The 14614-nt window shown below is 38.0% G+C and overlaps 1 protein-coding gene across 23 annotated transcripts in view; it reads left to right on the forward strand.

The window, feature by feature from the left end:
- The window catches only part of PKHD1 (PKHD1 ciliary IPT domain containing fibrocystin/polyductin), a 623301-nt gene that overhangs the window by 335420 nt on the left and 273267 nt on the right, over positions 1–14614 (forward strand). The window contains exon 62 of one of the 23 annotated variants that reach the window (XM_029242372.1): positions 1959–2037. The exons of 21 other annotated variants lie outside the window; for them this stretch is intronic. In XM_029242372.1, coding sequence (XP_029098205.1) covers positions 1959–1966 — 8 coding nt within the window. In that variant the 3' untranslated portion in view covers positions 1967–2037. Of the gene's footprint in view, positions 1–1958; positions 2038–14614 lie in introns of those variants that run through there. One more of the 23 variants, XM_029242371.1, reaches the window with a different exon arrangement.

Consider the following 14614-nt stretch of genomic DNA (forward strand, 5'->3'; position numbering starts at 1 on the left):
AATAAAAGATGAGGTTGGTGAAAAAGAAAATAAAGCTGGCATTTGACTGTGAGCACATAGAGTGATGAAGTGGTTTGTAACTGAATAATGGGGAAACTCAAGTTTCAGTGTGGAGACGTGTGCTCAGCTGCCTAACAGAGAGCAGCCAGCATGTTTTCAACTGTTTGTTGCTAGGTCTTGAAATGTGTCTTTTCTTTAAGTTTTCCAGGCTTCTCTTTTTTCCCATTTGCCCTGGGAATGACAGCAACATGGTATTATAAAATGGGAGAAGGAGAGGGAGGGAGAAAATGAGAGGACAGAACGGAGAGAGAAAACGGTTGTTAGAAAATTTGTCTGCCAATATATGTGCTTGTAGAGGTCTTTTCTTCTAGCTAGAGGGGGAAATACCATTCTCTTTTCCCAAGCAATTATAGGCCCCAAAGATTGAGACTTGGTCTATAGCTCTTTAATCTCAGCAGGTATTTATGGTTAAACATTAGACTTTTAGGATTCCAGATGTCAGGGTATTAAAATATAAAGGCACAGTGGAGTCTCAGAAAATATTAGAATCTTTGGGATATGTGACTGCAGGGATTTTTATCCTGAGCAGAGGAGGATAAAACTTCTGGGGATGCTTTGTAAGACCCAAAGAGCACCTTTCTTCCACCTTAGTCCCTCCCTCTTCCACGACTTGTCTGGTCTCCAGGCAGTGAAGGGCATAACAATATTTGATTGCATTTTTAAATAATCCGTACTGTGAATTGGAATGATTTTCCTGTGTGACTTGTAAAGGGTGATGTAAAGAGGCATTATGATCTACAGGAGCAATTTCCCTTTCCTTTCTTCAATCTAGACATCCTATTTCTGTGATTCTCTTGCTCTTCAGCCCTTCCATTAACAACTAATACTTGTTGAGTATGTTTCTGACTCTGTGCTAAGACCTTCAGATGAATGATCTCATTTAATGCCATGGACAGGATCTATCCTAGGAGATAAATATTCTTGTCCCCTCTATTTTATCGATGTGGAAGCTAATGAGACACATAGGCAACTTGCCCAAGTCATACAACTAATTAATAGAAGATTCAGGACTGAACTCGTGTTTTTAACACTGTGCTGTACTGTACACAGTACCCTCCTTCGACGTTTTCTTTCTTCTTTCACTACATTGTCCAAGGTAAGCTCTCTTAGATCTATCAGCTTTTCTCACACACAAAGCTCTATCTACGAAGAACAAAGCAAACTGAAACTGTGCAATTATTCCAGCAATTATCCACCCCAACTAGCAATAATAATAGTTACCATTTATCTGGCATATTCCATGTGCCACGCATTATGCTAAGTGGCTTATAAACATTCCCATTTATCCCTACAACAACCTTAACATGTAGGAATTATTATCCCTTTCAGCATTTGAGGGAATAAGGGTTTAGAAAAGTTAACTAATTTTTCATGGTCCCGCAGCTAGAATGTGCAGAACCAAGATTTAAATCTGTATTTGTCTGACTCCAAAGTCTGGGCTTGTAACCACTTCTAGGTAATTATCATCGTGTGGTCTGAATCATCTGGTGGGGTGCTGTACAGAGATATATTTAACCGAGTAATTCACATATTTCCACTTTACATGGTAGGAAATAGATGTTTAGGTTTAAAAAAAATAACTGTCGATTACTATGACATTCTTAAGAAACAATGTAATAACAATCACACAAAAACCTCATTTAGTTCCTCTTCTTCCTCTTCTCCTAGTATATATGTGTATATATATTAGTTTTCATGGACAAACTAAATGGACTCTGTCACATCCAAGAAAAGCATTTTGCCAGCATTAACCACTGAAGGTTGTGTGATGGCAATAGAGTTGTATGGAGAAGAAGCTTTGGTCATGAGATCAAAAGTGTATTGTGGTAATTTTTCTGTAGCTTCTCCTTTTCCCCCAGTGACTTACTGTAGGGTTTTTTTTTTTTTTTCCAACCTAGGCAAATAGTTATCGAGTACCCAGTGAGAGCAAAGCGCTGTGTACTGTTGGAGTAACCTAGAAAGAACATCAAGGTAGATAAGAAAAGAAGCCATATATGAAAGAGGCAAGTAAATAATTGTGTTTAGAAGGAGCAGATGCAGGGCTTCCTGTGCGTTGCAATGTAATAGCTCTCCTATGGAATGCCCCTGGCTCCCACATGCAGTTGGGACTCTGTCTCTTTATGTCCTTGTTTCATCTATCACTCAATTCCATTATAGCTCATCTCATGCTCTACAGCCATCACTTTACAAGCCTGCCTTCTCACCAGACTGAGTACCTTGAAGGCAAACATCTTTGAATTTTTAGTACAATCTTTGGAACATAATATGTGCCCAGTATATGTTTACTGAGTGAGGGAATAAATGAATAAATGGGTGACTAAATGAGTGAAAAAGTCAAGAATTGAAGTTTGCCATCAGCTGTTTCACAAAATGTTTTGTAGATTTACTCAATGTATAATTTGTTTTAGCATTTTTAAAGAGTGTTTCCCATTCACTTATCTTAGGAGATTGTGAAAAATGTGATGCATGGCCAGATATATGTTGAAAACTCTGACCATTCCCGTTTTGGAGATTCATCACATGAATTAAAATGTTAAAGGTTCTGATAAGTCCTGCAATTAAAAACAAAAGCAAAAACTGTTCAACTTTGTGTTATCCAGTATTTCTCCAACTTTTTGACTAGGGAATACATTTTCACACTACGCATGAGTACTCCTTGGAATTAGTGTAGTTCAGAATGCATATTAATCCATTAGCCTGCAGAAATACATGCCAGTTGGAAACAAAATGATAAGATTACAGTATTTTTGATTTTGATGGTTTCTTGAAGGTCAATCAGTTGCACTTCCCATTCAATGTGAGGTTGGCCTCTATTGTTAACTTTCCCAGGAAGTGGGAATTCATTCTCTTACAAGACTGCCTAATATATTTTGAATAATTTTAATTGTTAGGATCTTCCTGTATGATTTCTATCTACCAACCTAGTCTGCTTTCTGGTGACAGAGTATAAATAATTCTTTCCATATTGCATCTTTTTACATATTCAAAAGCGGTTACCTTTTTCTAGCATAGAAATTCTAAACTTTTTTCTGTTAGGAAATATATGACAGATTTTTTCAGGTTTTCACTTTCTAAACTGGCTTGTTTTGATGTTCTTCAATTGTTGATGATCTTTCCAAAATGTAGAAACCAGAACTGAGCATTGCCTATCCAGAACAACATTGTCCAATAGAAATAATAATGCAAACCACAAGTGTAATTTAAATATTCTAGTGTCCAGGTTAAAAAAGGGAAAAAAGAAACAGGTGAAATTTAATTAATAATATATTTTATTTAATCCAATATATTCAAAGTTATTTGCAGATGTAATCAGTACAAAATTACTGAGATATTTGTATTTTTTTCATACTGTCTTTAAAATTTCACATGAATTTTACAGTTACAGCATATCTCAATTCAGAAACTACATTTTCATAAGAAATATTTGATCTGTATCTAGATTTCATAAACTTTACAATTGAAAAGTAGATGCACGTACAATTTGTTCCAAATATACCTAAACATTTTTTGTAACTAAATTATCAGTTTTACACTTTAAATTATATATTTATAATTATAAATTATTATATAATTATATAAATTATACAATTTAAAATTTAGTTCTTCAGTTGCACTAGTCATTTTTCAAGGCCTAAATAGCTACACGCAGATGAGTATCTCTTCCTTTGTTCTGGAGGGATAAATATTAAAGAGAACTGATTTTTTAAAACCTATGTGCTAGACTGTATTTGTCTCTGATAAGTTTCACTTTTATAAGTCCTTTTTATAGGTCATCATATACATCTTGGGTTTCTACAATTAGAAACTAACCACAGAATTAGAAGCCATTCTGGAGACCACCTAATTGGTTCTGGGCATATAACTCGGTCAGTAAAAGAGAGAAGCTTGCCTAGCTGGGATTATCTGCCATTAGCAGAAACTACTGTTTAAATATCCAGTCCTCCAAATAAAGCATCAAGGTTTTCTGAGCCTGGGAATTTTACTATTCAGGGTATAATCCTTTATTGAGAAATCTATTCACATATCTATGGTTTGTTATATGAGAAGTAGTAACATCAGTGTTCCACAAGAGGGGCTGTTTTTGAATGTCGGTCACTAAGTGAAATTACTTAACTTTTTGCCATGATGATATACTGGCTCTTTCCTTTCTCTTTTTCATTTTCTTGTCTTTCTTTCGCCTTGCCTCCCCCAGCCTCTGCGTCTGGATTATTTCCAGGACTTCATTGAATAGTAAACTGTGGTCTTATTCGTAAAATTTTAATAATGGAGGAATCCTTCAATGCTGCTTTCGTTCTTTTGGTACAAGAATTATTGAAAGATTTAGAAGGCAGAAGCTCAAACTTTAGCTTGTTTTATGCCTAAGACAGATGGATGGTTTCTATGTGTTTGATTATTGTGTGTGTGTGTGTGTGTGTGTGTGTGTGTATGCGTGCACACGCATTTTAATGGAAGGAAACATTTGGGCAGTCCCACTGATACATAAAGCACTTGTGCCTTACCAATAGGTGCTAAGCAAGTTCATGACTGAGACCTTTTCATTTCAATATTATGGATCTGAAAGATTCTTTGATTTAGTTTAAAGTTTTTTTCTCCATATATTTGCACACTCACTAGGTGTAAAATTAATGCTATTTTGTGACATTCTGAATGCAATCATTAAAATCTCCTAGAAATAAATATGTGGATGGAACAAACATTTTTTTAAAGGTCAGAAATAGATACCAAATACATTAAAGAACTTAGTTTATAACAAAGATGACATTTTAAATCATGGGAAAATAGAAACTATTCATTAATGATACTGAGGCACTTGACTAATCACTCAGGGAAAATAATTAGGAATTCATATCTTTCTCTTTATAAAAATAAATTTCATACAGATTCAAGATGAAAAAAAAATATAGAATTACCAGGAAATTTTGGTGAGGTTATATATCCTTAGAGTTATGGAGATTTTTCTTAGCATGAATCAAAATCTAGGACATATATGTAAATATTTGATAAATTTGACTCTTTTCAAATTAAAAAGTTCTGCAAAGAATATTAAAAATTAAACTAAAAAACTAGGGAAAAAATACAACTCATATAGAAAAGGGCTAATTTCCTTAATATACCAAAAAAATTCTTACTAATATTTAAGAACAAAAAAAAGAACAAACCAATTCAAAAAATATTCAGAGGATTCTAAAGTGCATTTCACAGAGAAATAAATACAAATGCCAAAAAGCATACAAAAAGCCATACAAAACATACAAAGAGAGAAAGACGGTTTCTCTCATAATCAGAGCGTTGGTTAAGAGTTTTTATACTGAGTTGAGCTGTCTGCATTGTGTCCACTTACTAGATGGGCAACTCCAAGAAAGCTTCTTATTCTCTCTGAGCCTCCGTTTCCTCATTTAGGAAGTGGAGATATTAATGGTATATCCTCATACGTTTATTGGAAGGATTAAAAGAGAGCAACTCAACAAAAGTGTCCACCACTACTACCAAGACCGTGATGACCATTGCCACTATTATTTACTATTAATACGATTATTTTAGCAGTAGTGTTGGCAACTATCTAAAGGCCTATACCCCTGACTCCACAACTCCACTTTTAGGAAGTTATCCTAAAAATTTTTGTTGAACGAATAAACAAGACAGTAAAACATATATAATGAAAAAGAAAAAAATTCCCTGTCTTTACCCTCTGCTATCCCAATCTTCAGTGCTGCAGCTTAGAGGGAAGTTTCCATTTTTAAACATCATATATATGTATTACTTATTATTTTAATAAGAATAATGATAGTAAAACTCATTTATATAACAAATGGGAATCCTGAAATATGAGTTGGTTATTATGTAAAGCATGTCAGGAAAAGGGACGCAGAAGAAAAGAAATTTTCCTAGCCCTAGAAGCCAATCTGTCTACTACGGAATTACGGACTCCCTGTAGGACCCAATTCCAATTTGCTTAACTCCCTCACAGGAAAAATGTTAATAAAAATTGAATATAAGTTCCTGAAAGTAATTGCCATGGAGAAAGGGATTTGAAGCTGATTTTTTTCTGTGCCTGTGGATAATAATCTCTTCCCTTTTGGGTGATGTTGGTGAGATACAACTTTCCTTAAGCATGGCCCATGTGGAAACCAGCCTATCCCTACATCTAGACCATATTCTCTCTTCTTTGAGCACTTTAGAGGCAGAGGAGCAGATCCTAGAGCTATAAAACTCACAATGCCTATAAACTATTCAGCCCCTCACCTGGCTTGGGATAGGCACTAAGTAAGTACTAGTGACCACTGTTTTGTTGCCTCCATTTATCCTGCCTCTGACTGGGGTGATGACTTGAACATTTGAGCATCCACCTTAACTGGTTATTTTACCAGTTTTCTGCTGCTGCCATAGCAAATTACTATGAATTTAGTGACTTAAAAGAACACCCATGTATTGTCCCACAGTTCTGCAAGTCAGAAGTCTGGGATACTTGGCTGGTTTCTCTGCTAGAGCCTCTCAAGGCTGAAAGTTAGATATTAGCAGGACTGCATCTCTTTCTGGAGTTTTTATGGATGAATCCACTTCGAATCTCGCTCAGGTTCTTGGCCTGATTCAGTTCTATGTGACTGTAGGACTGAGGTTCCCATTCCCTTGCTGGTTGTAGACTGGAGGAATCATGCTCAACTTCTAGGGCTGCCCACACTCCCTGACTGTGACCTGCTTCACCTGCAAAGCCAGCAAGGGTGGCTTGTGTCCTTCACATGCTTTGAATTTCTCCTGCCTTCTCTTCTGCTGCATCTCTCTGATTCTAGCCAGAGAAAGTTCTTTGCTTTTAAGAATTTATAGGATTAGATTGAGCTCACCCAGATAAACTCCCCACTTTAAGATCCATAAACTTAATTACACCAACAAAGTCCGTATTCACATGGTCAAGACTAGGGCATGGACATCTTTGGGAGGTTATTACTCAGCCTACCATAGTTCTTTGTAAGGCCTTAGTTTTAGTTTGGAAAGGGGAAGAACAAGAAATAGTAAGTTGGAATACTGATGCTATCACTGAAAGATTTCTTTTATCTCAGGAAAGAAGGAAGACCTGGTTTATCTGATTTTAGAGGTATTGTAGAAATATGGAGGTCTCCGTATCCGCTCTCCGGGGTGAACATCAGGTTTTGATGGAAAAACTATCAGTAGAACTGGATTTATTTGATATGATTATGTAACATTATGATTCTTAGCCTGATTTTTGTCTCATCTTTGTTACAATTTGAAGCAAAAAATATTTTATAGGCATACCTCATAGATATCACGGTTTTGGTTCCAGACCGCCTAATAAAGTGAATATCACAAAAAAGCAAGTCATAAATTTTTTGGTTTCCCAGTACATATAAAAGTTATGTGTACATTATGCTCTAGTCTGTTAAGTGTGCAATAGCATTTATCTAAAAAGCAATGCACAGCCCTTCATTAAAAAATACTTATTGCTAAAAACTGCTGAATATAATCCGAACCTTCAGTGAGTTGTCATCTTTTTGCTGGTGGAAGGATTGAGATATTGTGAGAATTACCCAAATACGACAGTGACACGAGGTGAGCCAATGCTGTTGGGAAAATAGTCCTGACAGACATGCTCAATGCAGGGTTGCCACAAACCTTCAATTTGTAAAAATCTCAGTATTTGCAGAGTGTAATAAAATGAGGTATGCTTGTGTACTGATATGCATTTAAATATGTATTTTATTACATGTGTTTTAACTATGACTTTATTATAAACTGTCTTTGATATATTTATTTACAATGCTATCACTTCAAAATACAGCCTCAGTCACCGAATTTCCCCTGAATTAAGGGAACCAGAATCTAGGCATTAGGAACTCCTGAACGTCCAGTGCCTGATGATTTTTGGTGACACAAATGTGAACTTCTGTAATAAGGGAAAGCGGCTCATTTTCCCTGGCTCTCTCAGACACATCAATGGCCCACCCAAATAGCTGAGTATGAACTTGCAAAAGCTTAGATGAGGGAGCACCGCATTTTGCAGCAATTAATTTTGCAGCGGAAGCAGTCTGTTTAAAGATGCCTGCAGGACTCACTAAAATGGGGGCTGTTTTTCAAGGCCACCAGAGCTGCAGTGGGCTCTGGCTGGTTCATCAACAAAACAATGCTAAAATATGGCCTCCTGGGTTTTGCAAAAGGAGGGACTGGAGGGGCAATGAATTATGCTCACCTGCTAGAGCTGGGTGAAGTCTGTAATTGTTTAGCCCCCTAGCACTCCCCTGCAAGGGTTAAAATGACAGAGATATTAGTTGGCGATGGCTAAAATTGTTGGTTTGAAGCTCTCGGCAATACGCAGACTGTTATTTACCGGACTTGGTCGATTTACTTCTTAATGCAATAATGACCTGTGAAATGAAACGTGAGCTAGACAATTGTTCCTCATTGTTTCCAGTAAAACAGCCCTTCATACCCCATTAAACCACCATTAATTCCATATGAAAGAGAGTCGCACACAAGCGCAGGATGGTCTCTCTCTTTCTTTCTCAGACTTTCCTACTCTCGTGCTCCTGTTTCATTTTTCTTCTTTTCTTTGTATTTCCCCTTTTCTTCCTCTTTCCCTCCATTTCTCCAAATGGAATATATGGGTCATGGAATCCATGGTGGGACATTTTTCCAAAGGACACTTGGAGTTACATCTCCTACAAAACAGAGGCAAGGTTTCAGTTGCCAAGCTTCCACTGGCTCTCTGTTTGCCTTGAACATGAAAACAGCTACAGAAACAGAAGAGTTTTGAAAAAGAAGGAGCAATTATTTAGTCTTGTTTAAAAAAGATCCAAATGCCTGTTCCTGATGGGTACGTGCTAGTCTTCCCACACTGGTTGCCTAGTAACTGCCTCCAGGTAAGCCAACCGTGTGAATGGGTGATGTACCTTCTCTGGCCTAGGGAGGGGTCCTTCCCACAGCAGGAATGCACACAGGTCACAGGAAGTGCCTCTGTGTTCCAGGAACCTGACTAGTTTGAGCTGCTTTCCCTTCTCCCAAGACCTACTCTAACTCCCCCATAACAAAGGCCCCAACCAGGAAGCACTGAACCACAGGGCATGAAAGCTGCTTCTGGAACATTTCTTCTCGCTGACCCTTTTCTCCCTACAACCTCGTAGCTGGCACCTGTCTTATAATTTTTTTTCATTGCATGACTGGAATGTTTTGCTTCATTTTGCATCTTGTTGAAACTTAGCAGGGCCCCTATGGGTCCCCAGTTTCTTGTTTGTAGGAAAAAGGCTTTAGTCTCCTAGACCTTTCTGGAGTTTCAAAGAGCAGACTCCAGCAGTTACTAATTAGGGAAGTGAGGGAATACAGAAACAAAGGAAAAGCAGTCAAGAAACAATATTTCAGTGATAAAACAGAGTCCTAACTCCTCCTCAAGAGATATACATAACAATCGGATACACATCGTTGAGTTGTTCTGCTGAAACTAAGACCCCACCCACCCACCCAGGTGGAGGAGGGTGAATACATGCTGAGCATAGACACCAGACTTGTTGGAATCAGAGGGTGATGATGAAGATTTCTGAAACACCACCCTGTTACCTCACCACCAGCCAATCAGAAGAAAGTCATGCTCCCTGCAGCCCTCACCCCAAATGTTGCCTTTAAAAACCCTTTCCTGGAAGCCATCAAGGAATTTGGGTCTTTTGATCATGAGCTGCCTATTCTCTTTGCTTGATGCCCTGCAATAAATGCTGTACTTTCCTTCTCCACAACCTGTGTCAGTAGATTGACTCAGCTGTGCATCGCGCAAGGGGGCCCAAGTTCAGTTCAGTAACATTGCTGTTTGCAGGTCCCTGCATGACTCTTTCTGCCTCTGTAGTCACTTTGTCTTCTCTTCTTCCTTCAAACGTTTTCAGCATCACTCTTCTGAGGACACTTGTGATCATATTAGAACTGTTGGGGCCCAGGGTAGATGACCCCAAAATATGCCTTAATGGCATATGATTATTTTGAATTAAAGTTACTTAAGAAACGTTCGATGCAAGAGGGACACTCTGACCCTCTTCTCTGTCTCCCTGAAAGGAGGAAATAAATCTCCCATGTGAAAGGTGCCCTTCATGCATCTGGAGGCAGAAGGGACACCCTTATCGCTAGGCACAGGGAATTCAGGGCCAAGAAGCTTGTATAAATAAACCTTGTTACTTCTTTCCTAATTTATTACCCAAGCCCAAACTTTGCTTACATTTCTTACTAATTGGGCACCCAAACCTAAATTCTTTTGTCCTGCCAATTCCTCTCAAATTTATTGTTTCTATGTCTAAAAAAATATAAAAGCTGTTGGCTTTGGCCGCTTCTTAGGTCCCATTTCTATGAGACCTCTGTGCACATGAATTAAAATTTGTTCCTCTTTCTGCTGTTAATCTGTCTTGTGTCAATTTTATTATTAGTCTGGCCAAAAGAACTCAAGAGAAGTAGAGGGGGAAATTTCTCCCTCCCCAGCAGAGCCCACCTGGATAATACAGAATATATATAATTTTAATCTAGAAAGTCCAGATTTGACAATTAGGGTATATTCTTTCCCTTTCTCTTCTTGACAGGAATGAAAAAGAAAGGGGAAAGAAAATATTCTGAATCACCTAAATCACTCTTGATCACACACTCAAAACGAATTTAAAATAACACCTCACCATCACTTTTTTATATCATTTTAAATTTTCACTTCTGGTTTTGGAGGTAGGTTTATCATCACCATTTGAAATTCTCAACAGTTGACTTTCCCACCTCTCTCAAAATGGTTCCACTCACACATGAATTGTTCTTGAGTAGTCAATCATTTTATAGCTATCAACTCTGGCACTGGTTTGTGTGATAGTACCTAGTAATTAGAAAGGCTTGTAAATTTCCTATATATATTCCCCTTCCACACAGGGTCATGTGTGCTGGGGAATGAATATTGCAGGAGGCTGGGTGCTAACAAAGATTATCTCCCTACGGGACAAGGAGAAAGGCTGTTTATCTTTTTAAATTCTTATTTATTTTTATTTTTAAATGATTTATTTATTGGCCATATCGTACGCACGTGAGTGGCTTGTGGTAACTTAGTTCCCTGACCAGGGATTGAACCCCGGCCCTCGGCAGTGAGAGCGCGGAGTCTTAACCACTGGACCACCAGGGAATTCCCAAGGCCATTTAGATCTTCCATATGAACTCACTCTTTTTCTAAAAAAATTGAAGTATAATTGATTTATTATATTGTGTTAGTTTCAGGTGTACAGCAAAGGGATTCAGTTTTTTATATATATATACACATATATATATTTTATATATATTTCATATATACATGAAATATATATATTTTAGATTTTTTCCATTATAGGTTACTACAGTATGTTGAATATAGTTTCCTGTGCTATACAGTAGGTTCTTGTTTTTTAATCTATTTTATGTATAGTAGTGCGTATCTGTTAACTCCAGACTCCTAATTTATCCCTCCTCCTGCTTTCCCCTTTGGTAACCATAAGTTTGTTTTCTGTGTCTGTGAGTCTGTTTCTGTTTTGTAAATAAGTTCATCTGTATCATTTTCTTTTTTTGGTTCCACATATAAGTGATATCATGTGATATTTGTCTTTCTCTGTCTGACTTTCTTCACTTAGTATGATAATCTCCAGGTCCATCCATGTTGTGAACTCATTCTTGAATCTGTTGTAAAATGCGTTTCATCACCTGATTCTTTCCTCAAAAACATATCTGGCATTTTACTGTCTGCAGCTGATATCACAGAGATCCCAGGAGCAAAGTGACTCCTTTACAATCGTATAGCCTATCAGACCAAACTTTTAGTTCCTTTTCAAGCCGGTATTTTTTCCCCCTGTATTAAACTCCCTTTTAAGAAAAAGTTAATTACAAAAGAAATCAGTAATTAGTGAAATAAACACTAATGAAGTGACTAAGGTCTCGTTTAAAACAAGCTTCAATATTTTTTTTAAAGAAAAAGTAATAGAGGGTAACCTTTACTGTTCAGAGTAGGCCTATTCCTGTGGCTATTCCATCTTTCAAGAGTTTACTGAGGATCTACACGTCCTTCAAGGGGATGGCCTCTCCACTCCAGGAGGAAGTGAAGTCTTCCTCCTCAGACTGCCTTGGCTCTTACTGGAATGTCATCATTCATGTTACGTTTTGCTCAGCATGATTAATTATATTAGAATCAGGTGGTGCCTTCTTTCCCCAATTTGATTATAACCTTCTGGAAGGCTGAATAGATTTATTATGCTAGTTTTAGCTTAGTTTAACCAATACATATCGATTCCCTATTACAATTTAATGATAGTTACTTCTATTGCAGTAGTTTCCATTTACTGGGTGCCTCTTACATGCCAGACATCGTGTTAGGTGCTTTATATGTCATACCTTTACAGTAACTTGGGAAGTAAGTCTCATTTTTATCATTCTAAATATGATGAAACTGAGGCTCACAGAGTTTAGGGGCTTTGTTTAAGATGTACGTCAAGTGATAAAGGGAAGATTTATACCCAAATCTGTCTGAACCCATGCTTTTTTTTCTTAATGTCCATGACCTTTCTTGGATATAGGCTGTCTGGGGAATTATGCATAAGTGAGATTCATCTTTGACCCTCAAGGAGATAATTTAGTATAATAATTTAGTATGATAATTCGAGTACTCGACCCTAGTTCGAAACAATGTAAGATAAGCACCTGCAAATACATACATAGTACTCTGAGTGAACTGGATGGGTGGGACTTTGACAGAAGGAGAAAAAACTTCCCTTATCGAGGCATGAATAAAGGACACTGACATCACAACGTGTGGGGTATTTTCATTTGGCTGTAGAATGGGAAACATGTTCAGAAGAAAGGGAGGACAGAGCTGTAGTTTTGGAGAGCCTTGAAAGCCAGACTGAAGTACTTTTCTTTATTTACTTCATGAGCTGTTGAGGACACTTTGAAGAGTCCAGGATAGAGGAGGAGCCTATGGGAAGCTGTACTGTACTCAGGCTGCAGGAAGCAGGGCGAAGACTGGGTTGGAGCATGGACCAAATGGAAAGACCTGATAGGACACTGTTTTAGTTGTTTAGCTTTAGAGGAAATGCATTGAGGATCTGGAGGAGATTGATGGTCATCAGAAGGGAGAGGATGGTACAGATCAAAGACATACAAAAGAGAGGGAGAAGAAAGGGCTTGCCCACTCCTGACTGTTGGGAACTGATGAGAGGAAATCAAGAGTGACTCTATTGTCCATAGTCAGCATATCCTGTGGAACAAAGGTTCCAACAGTAGATATGGGGAAATAAGAAGGAACAGGTTGTTGGCCTAAGCTTTGTCTTTAGTGAGTTTGGGATGCCCACTGTAGGGGAGAGGAACTATTCAAATATCCATCTGGCAGCGGGAATCTCTGGGATTAGAAACTGAAAGATAAAGCACAGCTAGAGAGAAAACTGAAAATTGTCTGGAATTAGCTGGTAGGTGAAACAATAGAGCAAATGATTGCTGAAGAAGGAAGAAAGAAAAGAAACTGAAGCCCGTACTTTGGGGAATGCATGGCATTGAGGAGAGCCTTCACTGGGAAGTGTGCAAGCAGATAAGCGAGGCTTAACATTTTACTGTTTGTCGCAGAGACAAGGGGCACAGAGGTAGGACTACCCACCAGAGGCGGGAAAGCTCTCACTCTTTGCTTCCTTGCTGGGTTCTGAGGTGTTTTAAGGAAAACAATGAGCTGTGACAAAGATGGGGTGGGTTGTCCTCTAGTGAGAGGAGAAGTTGGACCAGTCTTGTGTGTCGATGGAGGAAACTGGTGCAGGTACAAGGTGATTTAAGGGACTGGTCCACCCAGGGCCTTGCTGACCCCCAAACACTTTCCCTACCCATGCTGTGTCCTTCCTTCTAGGCTGAAAGTGCTACCTTTGCTGCTAGAGCTATTCCTTCAGAAAGTCAGTGTTGGGTGTGGAGAAAAGGGAACCCTCTTGCACATTGGTGGGAATGTAAATTGATACAGCCACTATGGAGAACAGTATGGAGGTTCCTTAAAAAACTAAAAATAGAATTACCATATGACCCAGCAATCCCACTACTGGCCATATACCCAGAGAAAACCATAATTCAAAAAGACACATGCACCCCAATGTTCACTGCAGCACTATTTACAATAGCCAGGTCATGGAAACAACCTAAATACCCATCTACAGATGAATAGATAAAGAAGATGTGGTACATATATATGATGGAATATTACTCAGCCATAAAAAGGAACGAAGTTGGATCATTTTTAGAGACATGGATGGACTTAGAGACTGTCATACAGAATGAAGTAAGTCAGGAAGAGAAAAGCAAATATCGTATATTAACGCATATATGTGGAATCTAGAAAAATGGTACAGGTGAACCGGTTTGCAAAGCAGAAATAGAGACACAGATGTAGAGCACAAACATATGGACACCAAGGGGGGAAAACAAGGGCGAAGGGTGGTGGGATGAATTGGGAGATTGGGATTGACATATATACACTAATATGTATAAAATAGATAACTAATAAGAACCTGCTGTATAAAATATAAATTAAATTAAAGAAAAAGAAAAG

The sequence above is a fragment of the Monodon monoceros genome, unplaced genomic scaffold (genome assembly GCF_005190385.1).
Source record: "Monodon monoceros isolate NGI ecotype Baffin Bay Population unplaced genomic scaffold, NGI_Narwhal_1 Super_Scaffold_3, whole genome shotgun sequence".
In the NCBI taxonomy this organism is placed as follows: Eukaryota; Metazoa; Chordata; class Mammalia; order Artiodactyla; family Monodontidae; genus Monodon; species Monodon monoceros.